Source organism: Epinephelus lanceolatus, chromosome 9 (genome assembly GCF_041903045.1).
Source record: "Epinephelus lanceolatus isolate andai-2023 chromosome 9, ASM4190304v1, whole genome shotgun sequence".
NCBI lineage: Eukaryota > Metazoa > Chordata > Actinopteri > Perciformes > Serranidae > Epinephelus > Epinephelus lanceolatus.
In genome coordinates this window covers 42,162,209-42,179,549 of record NC_135742.1, presented here as the reverse complement: position 1 = coordinate 42,179,549, position 17,341 = coordinate 42,162,209, and the positions used below count along the sequence as shown (strand labels likewise).

The following is a 17,341-nucleotide window of genomic DNA, read 5'->3' as shown; positions in this document are numbered from 1 at the left end:
CAGATGACATACTTTTATTCATACAAAACCCAGACAGATCAGTCCAAGAACTTATCAAAACCATCAATACATACTCCAATATTTCTGATTACACAATAAACTGGAATAAATCCACCACCTTACCAATAAATGGAGATAGCTTTCATACTATGCCACAAATCCCCCATTTACCACCCACTACTGGTAACATCACCTATCTAGGCACAAAATTCTCCTCCGAGCTGTCAGAGTTATTCCACCTGAACTTCACACCATTAAAAACAATAGAAGATGACTTAAACCGATGGATGACACTACCACTTTCCATTATAGGACGCATAGCAACAATAAAGATGATGGTATTGCCAAGAATCCCAATCTAACCTACAGTAAAATGGTTTAACACACTGGACACATTAATAACAAAATTTTAATTGGAATTTGAATTTAATGGGATTATCTGAATCAGACAAATGCACTCATTGTACACTTAATACAACTGACAACTACCTCCACGCACTCTGGTCATGTCCACCAATACAACATTTCTGGCAACAAGTAATCACCACACTATCCCAATTGCTTAGCATTACCATTCCATTATCCCCCTCTCTATGTATACTTGGTGATCTAAATACAATTGATATATGTCCAAACCAAATCATAACACCACTTCTTGTGGCCCTAACTATCGTCAAGGAAACAATACTACTTAACTGGAAAAACAGGAAAAAGTCAATATCTCACAATGGTCAGATCTCCTAACACAACACATATCACTGGAAAAACTATCAGCTTTGCAAAAAAAAACCCAACTTGAACAATTTGATAAAATATATTCAACAATTCTCAGCACTGTCCTTTTGCCGGTGAGCTGATGCCACAATACAATACAATACAATATAATACGGATAAAAAAGTAAACACAATTGTGTAGCTAAGGGAAGGGAAGGGAGGGGAAGGAAAATAATTTTTGTTGTTTTGTCTCTCACAGTCTGTGGTTTCTCCCCAAATTTATCTGTTTTTGTTTGTTTTGTCTTTAAATATGTTTTTTTTATTTATTGTTATCCATACTATTGTTGTTGGTTTCTTACTTTCACATTTACTTGACATCACTCCAGTGTCATTGCTTGCTTGTTGACTTTGTATTTGGCTGTATGTATGCACTTATTGGTGATTAAAGGGTTAATATAAAAAACAAACAAACAAAAAAACTATGTATATATACACAAACTATGTACATACACCCAAACTATACACATACACACAAGCTATGTATATATATATATATATATATACACACACACACACACACACACACAAACTATGCATATATACATACTCACACATACACATGCATACACAAAACTGATGGTACTAAATCATCTCTTTATACCTCTTTTTAAACTGGTTTATGTTTGGACATTTCTTGAGCTTCACATTCAAATGGTTCCATAGTTTCACTCCACAGATGGAAATACAAAAACTTTTTCTTGTCATATGCACAGACAGAGTTAAGTTATAACCCCCTTGCCTTTCAATGAATATTTGTTTTTAATATTTCCTGGCAGTAAATTGTTTTTTGCTTAAAATAGTATTTGTGCTGTCTTAAATCCCACAAGATCTTTAAATTCTAAGAGTTTTGACTATAAGAATAATGAGTTTGTATGATCCCTATATCCTGCCCTATGAATGATCTGAATTGCTGTCTTTTGCAAAATAATTAATGGATGTATTGTACTTATGTAGTTGTTGCCCCAAACCACTTAACAGTATTTTAAATATGGAAGAACTAGTGAACAGTATAGAATGTGGAGTGACTTGTGATCCAGGACCTGCTTTGCTTTATTTAATACTGCAATACTTTTCGATACTTTGGTTTGTACATGCTTAATATCTGATTTTCGGCAGATTTTAGGCATCTATTGTCACCCAAAGGAATTTGATGTCATTAACTCTTTCAATGTTAAACCAATCCAAATGAATCTTTATCCATGTATTAGTTCTGCAGTTCCCAAAAAGTATCAGTCTTTTTTTTGTTCAGGTTCAATGATAATTTATTTCTATCAAACCATACTGTTAATTTACTCAATTTTGAATTGATCACCTGCATTAAAACTTGCAAATCACTGTCAGAGCAAAAAGTATTTGTATCGTCAGGAAATAACTCCAGTTTTAATACTTTTGATACATTGCATAAGTCATTGATATAAAGAATAAACAATTTAGGGCCCAATGCGGACCCCTGGGGGACACCACAAGTAATGTCCAAACATGTTGAACAATAATCACCCAGCTTCACAAACTGCCTTCTGTTAGACAAATAATGTAGTCTGTAGTTTGTGAAGTGGTGTTTGTTCCCAGATTCACACAGAGGTATGACTTTGTATGTATGGTATGACTATTTTCAATTTGTTTGGAAATGTACCTGTTTGAAATGATAAATTACAGATATACGTTAATGGTTTTGAAATTCCCTCAATTACCCTTTTCACAATATCAATGTCATCATAGTCAGTAGGTGTCTTATTTGTATATATAGCAACAGTATCTAAAATTTATTTCTCATCCATTGCAGTGAGGAAAATTTAACTCTATTAATGAAATTATCATTCAGCTCCTCAGTTCCTGGATCAGGGATTTGTTTTGCAAGATCAGGTCCAACACTTACAAAGAATTTAATGAAACTGTTAGCCACTTCATTTATATTATACTTCTCAGTGCTATCAATAATAAAATATTTAGGGTAATTTACTTGTCCAAAAGCACTTTTTATTACAGTGTTCAATATTTTCCATTTACCTTTAATGTTATTCTTATTATAATCTCATAGTTAATTATAATATTCTTTCCTAGTTATTCTTATAATATTATTTAACTTGTTTTCATTTGTTTTCCTGCCTTCTTAGTTTTCTGTCTTATAAATTCTCTATAAAGTGTATTTTTCTTTTTGCAGGCAATTTGTAACCCCTTTGTGAGCTAAGGACAGTCTGCATATTTTAGTCTCCTATTGATTATTTTCATAGGACAGCTTTTATCATATAATCTTCTAAATGTTCTTAAGAATTCCTCATATACATAAGTGATGTTATTGCTGTTGTATATGGTGTCCCAGTTTTGTGCCATTAAGTCCTTTTTGAATGTTATTATTGATTTCTTCTGTTCTCACTCTTCTGTATACTGTTTTATCATTAGGTTATATGGTCTTGTAGCTGTTGTTTAATACTGTAAAAATTGCAAATGATCATAGTCCACTTATTGTGTTGTTCATAATGTCATTTGTGAATATACTGTTGATTAGAGTGGCACAGTGGGAAGTTATCCAGATGGGTCTGGTGATTTTTGGATATAAGTTCATACTGTATATTGTATTAATGAAACCATATGCCATTTTGTGTTTATTCGGATTAAGCAGGTCAATATTAAAGTCTTCACAGATGAAAACTGTTTTATGACTTTTTTTTTTTTTTTTTTTTACAAACATTTCCTCCATCCAGTCCTTGCACAGTTCAATACTGGATCCTTGATGGTTGTAAAATGTGAATACCAACTCCTGTTGTTAATGTGTATAATTTATAATTTACCATCTTTATTTATGTGGTTATATTGTTCATTAGTGTAGTAGCAGCAGTTATTGTTGATGGAGTTGAAGAAGTAGTTATACGGGTCTATATCATGTTCCATATCCAGTAAATTGTTATCAGTGAATTGAATTGTTTGCAGTTCCAGGTTGTCATGCTCACTGATCCTCTGAGTTGTGCTACTATTGCCTCCAGATGTGGAGTAGTGAATTCTTTAAGTGTTTCATGGTTGTGTGTAGGTTTGTTACCTTCCAGTCCAGCTTATGTTGATCATGGGTATTTGTCCAGCTCATTGATACTTCTTACCATCAACATATTTACGCTCCTGTTGGTGGCGCTATCATAATGAGCAGAGTGCAAAGGGAAAGGCGCTGCCAAATTTTTAAAACAGGTGACTGTGATTTGGTTAGCAACTATCGCCCTATCTCTATTCTGCCTGTGTTGTCAAAGGTGCTTGAAAAGGTTGTGGCAGCACAGGTTATTGAACACCTAGAAACCAACCAACTCCTTCATCCTCAACAATCTGGTTTTAGACCAAAACATTCAACTGAAACTGCAATTTTTTTTTTTTCATTGAAAGTATAAAGCAATCTCTTGACAGTGGTGATGTTGTGGGGGCAGTGTTTCTAAATCTTAAAAAGGCTTCTGACACTGTCAATCATAACCTAATTCCCGTCTAGGTTAAAATCTTTCGAATTTTCTAAAGAAGCAGTTGCATTGGTTTGAGTCCTATCTTCAGAATAGAGAGCAGTGTCTAAAAATTAACCAAGAAAAATCCTCTTTTTTAAACAATAGAATGGGGATTCCCCAAGGATCAATTCTTAGTCCACTGCTTTTTATTAATGATTTACCCAAAACCTGTCCTGAGGCCGGCTTCCAGCTTTATGCAGATGAAGCAGTCATTTATGCTCCTGCTAAGTCACCTAGCAAGGCCTCAAACACAGTGGCTGGAACACAGTAATCTCATTTTGAATTTAAATAAAACTGTGTCAATGTGTTTCTCTATAAGGAAACCAAGCTCACATGAAAGTTTAAATGTTAAGATAAAGAATGAAGAAATACAAGAGGTCAATGAATTTAAATTCTTGGGAATAGTTTTAGATCCACAGCTTAAGTTTGATAAACACAAAGAAAATCACAAAAACTGTGAAGAGCAACCTTAACTGTTTGTAATTAGGCATTATATACCAACTCAAGCAGCTCAGATCTTCATGCACTCTATGATTTTTTCTCATGTTGCATATTGTTTGACAGTATGGGCTCAAGCCTCACCTTCTACAGTAAGGAATATTTCCTCATTATACAACAAGGTTCTGAAAATAATGGATTAAAAAAACCATCTGGTGGCATCATTGCCATATACTAAAAAATGCAATCTTATGAGTTTTGTGCATTTGTGTTTTCTTAAGTTAGTATTCAAATGTATAAATAACCTTGTTCCTGAACCTCTTCACAGATATATTCAAAGACAAGACAGTAACAGAGTAACAAGAAGCACAGTAGAGGGAAACTGCAAAATTCAATACTGTAAAACCACTTTTGGGCAGTCAGCTTTCTCAATTAAAGGCTGTAAACACTGGAACTCATTACCAGCTGAAATAAAATCAATAACTAATCTGAAAACCTTCACAACAAAAGTTAAGTGTTGGCTTAAAGCAAACCAGAGCTGTACTAATTTTTAGAGTGTTGTAGTTTAAGTAGTTAAAGCAGCTCTTACCTTTCTTGCATTTCACACAGCACTTAGAAAAAATGTGAACATCCACAACTCCCGCCTCCCTCCAAAGTCCCATCCTACTCCTCCTGCAACTCCACCTCCCTCCAAAGGCCTACTCCCCGCTCCTCCATTACGTCCTCATTACGTCTATGATAGACATAGGCATTGGCATGGTAACGGGCTGGCAGAGGATGTACAGGCTGGCAGAGGATGTACAGCGTGGCTTTAATAAAAAAGAAGTGACGATTGGAGTCTTCTTTGATATTGAGAAGGCATTCGATAAAATGTGGCATGATGGACTTGTATACAGGTTGCTGGATCAGAATCTAAAACTCCCACAACAAATGGTGGTGCTTTTAAACAGTTTTTTAAATGACAGAGAAATCGCAGTCAAAGTTGGAACCTCAATATCTTCCAGATTCAGCCCAGAAGCCGGTGTGCCCCAAGGCTCAGCCCTCAGTCCTCTACTGTTTTTACTGTATATTTGTGACATATATTATCCACCTAGAGGAAAGGGACAGGTCTCGCAGTTCGCAGACGACCTCTGTTATCGGGCCACTGCAAAGAATATAAAATATGCTGCCAAAAAGCTCCAGGTGTGCATCACAGAGATGGAAGGCTGGGCAAACATGTGGAGAGTGAAACTGAATCCTACAAAAACACAATGTGTAATATTCACCAGACACCCACGCAAAAACCACCAAATAAACCTCAAGCTGTATGGAAGAACTCTTCAGGTCACACCAACAGCAAAATTTCTAGGAGTTACCTTCCAACAAAACATGCAGTGGACAGCACATATTGCTGACATGGAAAATGAGGCCAGACGAAGGTTGAACCATCTGAAAGTGCTCTGCAGAAAAGAAGGAGGAGCAAATCCAGAAATGGCTTCAAGGGTGTACCAGTCTTATATTCGACCTCTGTTCGAATATGCAGTGCCTGCCTGGTGTAATGTAGGGGCAGCACAACTAAAGAAACTCCAGACCATACAAAACATTGCAATAAAAATGTGCTACAGAATCCCCAAATACACAAGCAACAAATACACCCACCTTCTCTCTGGCTTCATGACACTGCAAGAACGAATGGTCTATCTGGGAAAAAAGTATCTTCACAGGGCTGAAACAAATCCATCACTCCAACCAATCATTGAGGAAGAAAGAACAAACCTACCCAGATTAATTTGCACCACTCCCCTGTCTGTTCTACTGAAACACAATATAGAAACCCAACACAACCACAACACATTTTAGATATTTAAAGGATTTTGCTCTTACTTTTCTTTATTGTCTTTATTGGGGGGGGGGGTATTACGCGAGCGCTCACGTCTGTCAGAGGCCTCCACGTGGGGAAGACAGGACAGGAGAAAACTCCGACCAGTCATTGCATTCGGTCCGAATGCAATGACTGGTCGGAGTTTTCTTAGAACCATATGAGAATGGTATAATTATGAGTTTTCATCTCTGGTGGAATTCACTTACATTTCAGTGTGCCATCAGCTTATTAATAGCATTTTAACCTAAACAAAGAAAAGTGTAAAATTTCCAGAAAGGTAAGTGTTGCTTTAATTTGTATTGGTTTGTAAGAATTGTTTTTTGTTTGTTTCTCTCTTCCTATTGTTGTATAGAGTTGTGATGATTTTGAACTTAATTTTGCAGGCTAAGTTGTAGGGACAGGAGTCGAAAATTAGCTGTGGCTGTAACTCTATATGCAGCACATCAGGTTCATGCTTTATGATGAAACTATGTTAACTGCATTGTCCCTATTAAATAAATAAATTCAAATTCAAAACTGCCAAAGAGGGAGAAAAGAGCCATCCAAAGTCTTTGCCACCACAACAAAACAAAACAAAAAAAAAACACTAAATAAAACAAGACTTCTTTTCCCTACTGATTGATAACAGATATATATCACCAGTTAGAGTATGTAAATGCTGTAGTAAATGGTAGACTGACTGACTTGGCATTTGTGAACGCTGCTCTGTGTGCACCACACGTAACAGCCTAATGGTGAGGCCAGGTAAAGCCATGGTAGCTTAAATAGTAGATAAATTATTGCCTCCAATTAGGCCACAATGTATTAAAAGCTGTATTTTTTATTTCATTCAATTATAAATCAATTATTAGAACTCTTTAAAGACGTTGCTTGTAAAGTGTGTTTCCTTGAGCCAGTTGAGGGCATGGTACACATGTATGCATGTGCACATGATCAGAATGGTACCTCCTCTGTTTAATTTTGAGCCAGGAAAAACCCTGTAATAATACCTCCCTATCTGGAATCTTACAACACTGTGATGTCGCTGCAGTGTATTTATATGAACTCACAGTCCTGCTACATGACCAAAACAAAATGAAACAGTGTTGCACAGCAGCTGGGCTGGTGTGAGATATTGAGGAGGCTGCTGTAAAGTCAGGGAGAGGATGATGAGAGGATTTTTTAAGGAAAACTTGGATAAGAGATGGGGGATAATTATTTGTTTATTGACTTTCAAAAGTTTTTGTTTTATACACACAAAATAAAGACTGTGGTGTTACGCAATGCAGAGTGGAACACGGGTCATTGCAGTTTGCTTACTTTGTGATTTTTGCATTCATTGTCGTTACATAATAGATATTAACATCCAAAAATATTCCTGGTGAGACCATGATGTTAATAACATCACCTTGTGCTAACTGGGACCCTCCATGTCTTAAAAGAAAATGCCACTGCAGGTTCATCTTTGATAAACACTGTAAAGGATGTAAAGGAGATTTTTTTTCACAATTTCTAGAAGCAAGACGATGCTGTCAAAAAACAGCAGAATGGGTTGGACAGTCTAGGTGAACAGTGAGGATGACTGATGTAGGAGTGTGAAGGAGGATTCTCTTGGTCGGCTCTGGAATGTGACATTTCCCTGCTGCATGTTGCAGCTGTTTGCTGAAGCTTGAGCCTTTGCCTTATTCTGACAGTCAAAGATGCTATTTTCTCTACTTCATCCCACACTGTCTATGAAGTCCACATTATTACTTTTATGTTGTGTAATTTTCCTCCAATCTTCACCAAATTAAACACATCAACTTCCAAATACACAGTACAGTACAGCCTCCTGAGTGATGATACCATCATTCATTCTTGTGTACTACTCCAGGTCAGCGACCCTGCTTTCTGAGATGGACCGACACAAAGTGGAAAAGTGTGCTGTTGTCTGACGAGTCCATCATGGACATCTTGTCCTCTGGGCTAAAGAGGAAAAGGCCCATCTAGACTGTTACCTAGTCAAAGTTCAAAGCCAGCAACTGTGATGGTAGGGAGGTGTGTTAGTGCCCATGGCATCATGGGTAACTTGCATCTCTGTGAAGGCAACATGAATGCTGAAAGGTACATACAGGTTTTGGAGCAACATATGCTGCCATCCAGATGGAATCTTTCTCAGGGACGTCCCTGCTTATTCCAGCAAGACAATGAGACATATTCTGCAAGTGTTCCAACACCATGGCTTCGTATTACATGAGTGCAGGTACTAGACTGACCTGCCTGCAGTCCAGACCTGTCTCCCATTGAACATGTGTGGAGCATTGTGAAGTGTAAAATTTCACTTTCAAAACTACAACAATTAGTGTCCTCAGTTCCCGAACAATTAGTGGGTGTTGATAAAAGAAAAGGTGATGTAACACAGTGGTAAACATGCTCCTGTGCATCTGTTACTGTGAGCTCACAAAACCAATACATACAGAAGTGCATTCTCGGAATTTTATTCATGCGTATGTGTCAAAGGAGTGCACTCACCTTGCCCTGGCCTTTCATCAGCACTATACTGGAGATAATGGATGGCTGTGCCAGTCGCCATGGAGACTCCACTTGGTTGGTGCTCAGGGAGCGGGCTGATTTCTTAATTATCTGATATTCCTAAAAGAGAGATTAATATAAAACAGCAAAACAGTCAAGACAAATCCTGTAAAAACATCAACAAATTTGTGCTGTGATGACATTCTTCCTTTTTTTTTCACTGACTTCCTGTTTATTCTAATAACACATTTGTATTATTGCTTCATATTTTAGGACAACATCTATTTTTTTCTGTCTTTTTGTCACATTAAGGACTGATGCTGCAGCTTCTGGTGGGAAATATGCATCTTGATGAATTCATTCAGCTCTATAGGGTCTGCGGGGATATCACCAACACAGCCAGTGAGAGTCTGTGATGCTGAATATCATACCCTTTTATTTAATTTCCTTTTCTCAATTAACCTCTCATTAACACAGCAGTTAATGAAGCCCTCCTTGTCATTGTTGTCATGACAGTCAGGGCACAGCGAGTGACCAGGCTTTGATCTTGCTCTGTGTACTTGTGTGTAAGGGGGGGTGATAGTCATTGAAATACACGTGTGGTGTTCTAAGCAGTGCTACCTACCACCCTACCATGTGCATGTACATCCATCTACCTCTTTCATCTTTTTTTTTTTTATCAACACACATATGTGCTGGTGATTATGTTGCAGTATACATCCATGTCGCTCCAGACTTATTGAATATTTATTGTGATGACTTTTATAAGAATTCCATAAAAGCTACTACATGTATGTTTTGGTAGAACATAATTGTTTCAAACACATCTTTAACCTGGCAGCACAGAAGATCTAAACAACCAACACAGCCAAGACACCCAAGATTAGTGTCACTTTTTCACTATCAGACCAAATGTCTCCCCTTCTGTTCCTGAGTTATAGTATTGAATAATGGCCACAAAACGTTATGTCACAGTGAAGGTGATCTTAAAATACACAAAATGTATATAAATGTATATAAAATGTCATAACTTCATCATTTTATTCTGTTAGACATTTGTGTGAAAATCAGTGTGAATCAGTGAATTATTGAGTTATAGGCAAAAAATTGTTTGTGAGGTCCCAGTGACCTTTGACCACCAAATTCTAATCAGTTTATCCCTGAGATAATGTTCATGAGAATGAGACTGATGGATGGACAGACAGACAGACAGACCAATGAATGGACAACCCAAAAATAGAATGCCTCCAGCCATAGCTTTGGATCATAGTTTACTGAGTTTAGCAATTTAAGCCCTGTTTAATATTCCTCTTGTATCAATACAGCAACTTGGTGCATATAGGCTTCAGTCACTAATGTCAACATAATATGTTATATATATGATGTATTCTGTATTACTAAAATATTCCTACTGATAGTATTTAGTAGTAGTAGTAGTAGTCATATTTCTTGGCTTTATCCATCATAAATAAGCTCGGTGGTGCACTATAGCCTCACAGCTGGAAGAAAAGTGAATGATAGGTTTGATGATTGTTTCATGGTGGTTATTTTCTTTCTTTCTTTTCTTTTTTTTTAAACAGCAGTTTATATAACAAAACATAAATCATGATGAACACAGAGGAACTTCTGCTCAGACTTTTTCAAAATTTAAGAACTTTGGACATCTTGGGAGAAATAAAGTGTAAATACAAGTGCCATGAAATATATGTTAGTGGGAGACTAACACAATTGCAGTCAATGGGGTTTGCTAGAATGAACATCATATGGTCTTTTGTCCGATACCCCCAAATATCAGGCCATAAGGGTCTTAAGTATTATAACCACTTGGCCTAGAATTTAATGAACACATTTTTCTGAAGATGAAGATATTTATGATATTTATGTTATGGAAAAGATTACTTCATATCTTTTCCATAACATAAATATAATTTACAATATTTAGCTGCTCATATACTGTGGGGGGTTCAGGAAGCAACCAGTGCCTTGTGAAAACTTTCTTGCAAGCAGATATCAAAATATCAAACATATATTTGTCACAGCGCTTTGCTTTAAAATCAGTGATGGTGGTTCTAAACCAGCTGTATGAAGAATGAGGTGATGCATTCACTGACCTGTCTCACTCCAGCAGTGTCTAGTTGTTGGGGTAGCGAGTGTTTACGTCGACCAGGTGGAGGCTTCTCCAACACATCACAGCCACTCACACCATTCTCCACTAACAGCTCATCATCCTCACCCACTGACTGCAGGCGACTGCTTCCCCCTGAGCCAGGAACAATAATCAGGTCATTCCCCTGAACTAAGGTAGCAATTCTATATAACCTGATATGACATACTGAATGCAGAAACTGATACATTTAATACATGTTAAATATGTACTGACAGCAGTCTGGATAAGCGAATATTGTGGTCAGGAAAATACCAAACTCTAGCAGCACTGGTTGGAGCGCCACTATGGAAATAGAGCCCTATAGCACTCTATTGTTGATTCTATCTATCAACATGAAGAGGAGCACGAATCTAATTATTTCTTAAGTGTTAAGATGATGTGTATGCTGGTGTCGGGAATAGATGCACTGTTTCTATTCTGAAAGCCATTTTGATCTTAATGACAAACGTGTTTCTGTGAGGAACCTACCCTGGGATCGACTGCACAGTTTCATGGGTGTGGGGCTGCAGCAGGATCCTTTGGGTGCCTCTCCCTGAGTTTGTCCCTCTAGTTTTGCCGAGTTAGTCAACTGTAAGAACAAAACCACACAGATTTCAGTTAATCTCTTCTTAAACAAATGTGTGACGTCTGGTACTTTCTATGATTCATTAAACCAAGCAATATTTATTTTATTTGTCAATTCATAAACCATTTTCATTTAACATGACCTTTAGTTTGATAACATTCGAATTCTGTTATGTACACTGCATATACTGTATTGACCAGGATTAGGCAACCTTTGGCTCTGCGCTTTCATTTATCATAGGTGTAGGCCTAAAGTGATTCTTACATTCTCCAATTATAAAAATATGTAGCTGTGTACAAAAAAAAAAAAAAATAAAATAAATAAAATTGTCAATTTCACAACTAAAATGTGCGTTGTACGTCTATAACCAGGTGCCTTTTCGCAAGATTTTGCCTAACCTCTGTAGCGGTAGCTAGTAGGAATGGGAATCACCAGAAGTTCATAATACAATATTACCAAGATACTTAAGTCACAATTAAATATTATAGAGCTTGTAAGTTCCGGTAGACACCCATGGGACCTCTAGGCTTGGAAAATATGAATGGGAGTAATGGAGAGAAAATTATTATTTTCTGGTCCCAGTCATTAAATGCCTTGGATTACACAAATGTTTTGTGAGGGTCTAAATAATATTTTTTCATGTTAAGAGTTTGACAGTTCATTGTATGATTCTTCAGTTAAAGGCTGTGGAAACAACGTAATGAGAAAGACTACATGTCGCCAATGTGACGTCACGTCATCACACTTTCCCTCCACTTCTCAACTCACAGTGCTGCTGCTGCGTCTTCTGCCACGATCTACGGAGCCATTAGATCAAGATGCCGGTGTGCTGAAACTTTCCACATGTCCAGACTTGTAGTGGTTTTTGCCACGCTTAAGGCTTTTGTCCTCTTCTTGGAAGAAGGCGGTGAAGTGTACCAGAGACACAGCCATGTTCCCAGTGCGAGTGGTGACGTATATCATAGGCGTCGGGAGCAGCGAAGAGCTGTAGTCCACAAAGCGCTCTCTCACACAAAACCTAACAGTATCAAACTTCTTCCTGCTAAATTGTAGCCTTCTGTGCACGAAAAATTACATTAAAAATTCACAAACAACATATGTGAAATTCAAGGCACAATTCAAACGGGACCAGAAAATAATTTTCATCTAGCCATTGAAACACATTATGAGAAATCGATTTTTAAGGTCCCGTGTACCGGAAATGGAAACACGCAACTTACGAGCTCTATTGCAATTTTATGCTGCAATATGTTGCTATATTACAATTAATTACTTTTTTTCAATTGTAAATTATGTCCCCAAAAGAAAACATCTGTTTTATTTGTTTTATCTAATAAGATACAGCTTTCAGCCTGTTCATCTCACCTCAGCCATTTTTATAACAGCTAAATGTATCTTATGACCTAAAAAAGGAATGATTATATTATTCTAGCAGACTACTAAAAGCCGACTTGTTTTTGTGATATTAATAATTTATATAATGAAAAAATCGATACTTGGCACTGTCTGACAATACGATATTGCCACACAAAAATATCACAATACTATGCTGTATCGATTTTTTCCCCCACTCCTAGTGGCTAGTCTTACGTTTACCTAGCTAGGCTAGCTGTGGATTCCACATCCCCCCAAAAAAGTCTCAGAAAAGAACTAGAATTACTGCCCCACAGCTGTATGCCTCAACATACCAGTCAAATTTTTCTTTTAGTTTACATCCATGTCTGTGAAAATATGGATGCTTCACACACATCTTCCCCCCAGTAGTGCATAAGATCTATACAATCAGCAGGTTCAAGATAAGTGTCATGAATTAAGTATCTGACCAGATGTCTCCCCTACTCTGAGATATGACATTGAGTAATGGGCAGAGAACATTTTGTAGAACATTATGATGTCACAGTGAAGTTGACCTTTGACCTTTTGGATATCAAATGTCATCACATCATCATTTTATCCTATTAGACATTTGTGAGAAATTTTGTCATAATTACTGAATGAGTTATTGCCAAAAACATGTTTTTTGAGGTCACAGTGACCTTGACCTTTGACCACCAAATTCTAATTAGTTCATCAGTCCAAGTGGATGTTCTTGCCAAATGTGAAGAAATTCCTTTGTGGTGTTCTTGAGATATTGCGTTCATGAGAATGGGACAGATGGACAACCCAAAAACATAATGCCTCCAGCCATGGCTAAAGTGGCCACCTCATGGTAAACACAATGAATGCTTATTTTGGTCTATTAATAATTTCAATGGGGTAATTTAGGCTAAGTAGGCTGAATTACCCTCTCTATATGGCTCAGATATGTTTTTTCACTACTGGGAGATTTTTTTTTCTTGCAAAAAATGACTTTTTTGACAGTGAAGGTTGCCGACCCCTGGCACAGACATATGATGTACGATTGCCAAATGAACATTTTGTCGCTGCTCTGTTGTACTGAAAGGAGTCTGCTGAGGTGTGACCAGGATGCACCTTCCATCTGGAAGAAAATTGGATGTGTTTAAATTGGAGTAGGGCCCAGGACAGACCAAACACACTAGAGGGATTATATATCCCATCTGGCCCAGGAACACCTCAGCATCCTCCAGGGGGAGATAAGAACAACAACTGGGGGGAAATACGTTTGGCCTGCTGCCACAACAACCTCTGCCCAAATATCACACTGACCTCCAGCTGGCCATTAATTCTGCTTTGTGAGACAGGTTGCTGCTATCTAATAGATAGGAGTCGACTAATTTAACACACAGACACACACACCTCTGTACTTCTAAAGCCTACTTGTGGGCACCCTCTTTGACATAATGCATTCCCTCGCCCCTTAACCCTTACCTTTAAAAACTAAATTATACTTCTGCGTTGAATTGACACCTTAGCTATGGCATAGGCTCCACATTGACATAGAGCCTACACTGTAAACTACGCCGTAGCCTACACCATAGCCTGACGTGCACCTCCCCAGAATTGTAACTACGTGTCGCGGTGATGCAGACCTCCTGTCTGTTTCTCTATACTGACACCTTTTCCCTCAGAGGAAACGAAGCTTGTATTTTCTTGTATTTCACAGATAAGAAACAATAAATTGTGAAGACAGCAAAGCCTCCACTAAAATAGCATTATAAGTCTTGTCTGTGATTTATCCTTTATGTATTTATACTTCGGGATTTATCCTTCTGCTTCATATGAGCAGAGGAAATCTCCGTTGTCACTAGGCTAATTTATACAATCTAAAATGCCATAGGCTGGCACTAATAACGTAAGCATGTTGTATTTCTTTGGAAAACGTGTTTAGTGTGACAGTTGTTTTGTTGGTGAATGTTACGAGTTGTAATGGAGCCAAATTGAGTGCTGTTACCTTTGTTAAATGTTGCTGTTGTCCCTGGTTTTATTTGAGAAGAGGAAAAGATCGCTAGTTGCTAGGCTTATTTATACAATGTAAAATGCCACAGGCTTGTGCTAATAACGTTAGCATGTTGTATTTGAGAGGAAAATGTTTCCAGATAAAGACAAGTGTTTGTCTGTGAATGCTGCGAGTTATAGTGAAGCTGATTTGTGTACTTGTGTTTGAAATTGTCTCTATAAGCCATACTTAATGTGTGTTTTGAATCTAAATTTACTAAACAAACTAAACTTAACAGCACTTCACAGAAACCTCCACGCCATCTAGCGTTTTGTAGGTCTAACTGCAGAGTGACACAGACACACCACCGCAGAAGTAAAACGGCGAAGGCGATGTGTGTAGGCTATGTGCATAGGGTCCATGCACAACCATAAATCCCCTGTTACCATAACAACTAAGTAACTAACCATACCCCTTCAGCCTGTTCTCCCAGACTGTCAAATGCTGATACTTTGTCATGCCTCTTGACACATGATATCAGTGCTAAAGGCACCCTATGACATCTCTATGGCGGGTTTTCAGCTAACTTCTATGTAAACCCATCCACAGCAATATTTGATGCTCAGAGCAACTGATGTAGTATAAACAGCAAGAAAGTCTGTGCAGGGCTGAAGGGAGGGAAAGTAAACAGGTCAAACAAACACAGACTTTCACCCAGAAGAGACAACTGCTGGTGTCCTGTGTGAAAAGCAAAGTCAGTGCTGTTTAAATGCAAAGTCAACACTGTTGTAACGTGATGTGACGTGACATAGCCTAATGTAACTCATGTCCTTCCATCACATACTGACATCACTCAAGTGATGCATTTAAGTCATGTTGCACACTTATTTTTACCCAAAACATGATGTCCCTTCTAACCCTAACCAAGTAGTTTTGTTATCTTAACCTAACCACAAGCATTTAACAACTTCTACCGCATGTTACAGCGAGTTTCATCCAGGAGACAGCTGTTCATCACATACAGATATTAAAGGATGTGTCTCATAGAGACAGCAAAGGAGACCCTTGATGCTGAATGCATGAGAAAGCATGGGTATACTGTATGCTGACCTGGGATGAGACCATGTTGCCTGATTCTAAACTCAACTTTAAAATCAGGCTATTACCCAAACAGGACTTTGATGGTCTATCCAAAGGTGAGGACCAGCCAAAATGCCCTCACTTTTCAAAAATTTTGTCACTCACACAGACATGAAAACATAATGCATGTAATGTATGTGTGTACCAGGTAGGAGTTCTGTAAACTGGTGCTGCAGTTGGAAGTCTGCTGGGAGGGAGGGGGGGCAGTCTGAGACAGGGAGGAGAAGGAATTGCAGGTGCTGACTAGGTCCGGCAGACTGGTGGATGGGAAGCGTTCAAAACCAACATCTGACTCCTCCTGCAGGGACGGACAGAAAGTTTAGAGAGAGCTTATGATATTATTTTTTTTAATATGTGCAGTCAGTATTAGATATGTAGCTCTGAGAGAGGAACAAAATGATGTGTAGTATGGCAAAAATACATGTTTATTTTTGTAAACTGGCCATCTCCAACAGAACAGTACAAAAAACCTTAGCTGTATCATTTAATGTAGCTATTTTCACAGCAGAAGCCTCTGTATGTTGATGTTCAGACTTTTGTTACAACCCATGTTGGACCTCTGCCTGAAAAGTGACCAAAGTTGTCCCTGTAATGGCTCTTTTCTTAAAGTGGCTTCCCACATGCAATAAATACACCCAAACTTCTTCCCACAGTGAGGACTAAGGACACTTTTTGCACAGCCTCATGCAGCTGGAAGAACTGCAACACTGTTTAGAATGAGAGTGTTGAATATTTTTTTTTCTGGAGAGATGAGGATGTGGAGTGTTCGTGTTTGTCCTCAGTGAGTCCGTAATTGTCTTGAATGTTGTCCAGGGTGATGATTCGCACTGATATCCCCCTGGCTGATGGTAGATGTGAAAGCTCTTGTCAGAGAACCTGCTATGTGTGAAATTGCACACATAGCAGGTTCCCTGCACTTGGGTGCAGCTTTTAGGCAAAACTGTCTTCAAAGTTTTCTTATAATTTTTGGATGTTTGCAGCCTTGTTCCTTGTCCACTGTTTTTACCTTATCTTAAAGGGTAACATCAGCGATTTTTCAACTTGGTCTCCATTTACCCATGTTTTTGTGTCCAGCATTGAGAGACAGAGGGCT

General features: G+C 38.0%; 1 protein-coding gene across 4 annotated transcripts in view; it reads right to left on the bottom strand.

Annotated features, from left to right (window-relative positions):
* Positions 1 to 17,341, bottom strand: part of pdzd2 (PDZ domain containing 2) — a 116,975-nt gene that overhangs the window by 40,588 nt on the left and 59,046 nt on the right. For all 4 annotated transcript variants that reach the window (XM_033620026.2, XM_033620027.2, XM_078170972.1 and 1 more), the window contains exons 7-10: positions 16,394 to 16,546; positions 11,675 to 11,774; positions 11,151 to 11,299; positions 9,040 to 9,159 (exon numbers count right to left, since the gene is read on the bottom strand). In XM_033620026.2, the coding sequence (XP_033475917.2) occupies positions 9,040 to 9,159; positions 11,151 to 11,299; positions 11,675 to 11,774; positions 16,394 to 16,546 (522 nt within the window). The remainder of the gene's footprint in view (positions 1 to 9,039; positions 9,160 to 11,150; positions 11,300 to 11,674; positions 11,775 to 16,393; positions 16,547 to 17,341) is intronic.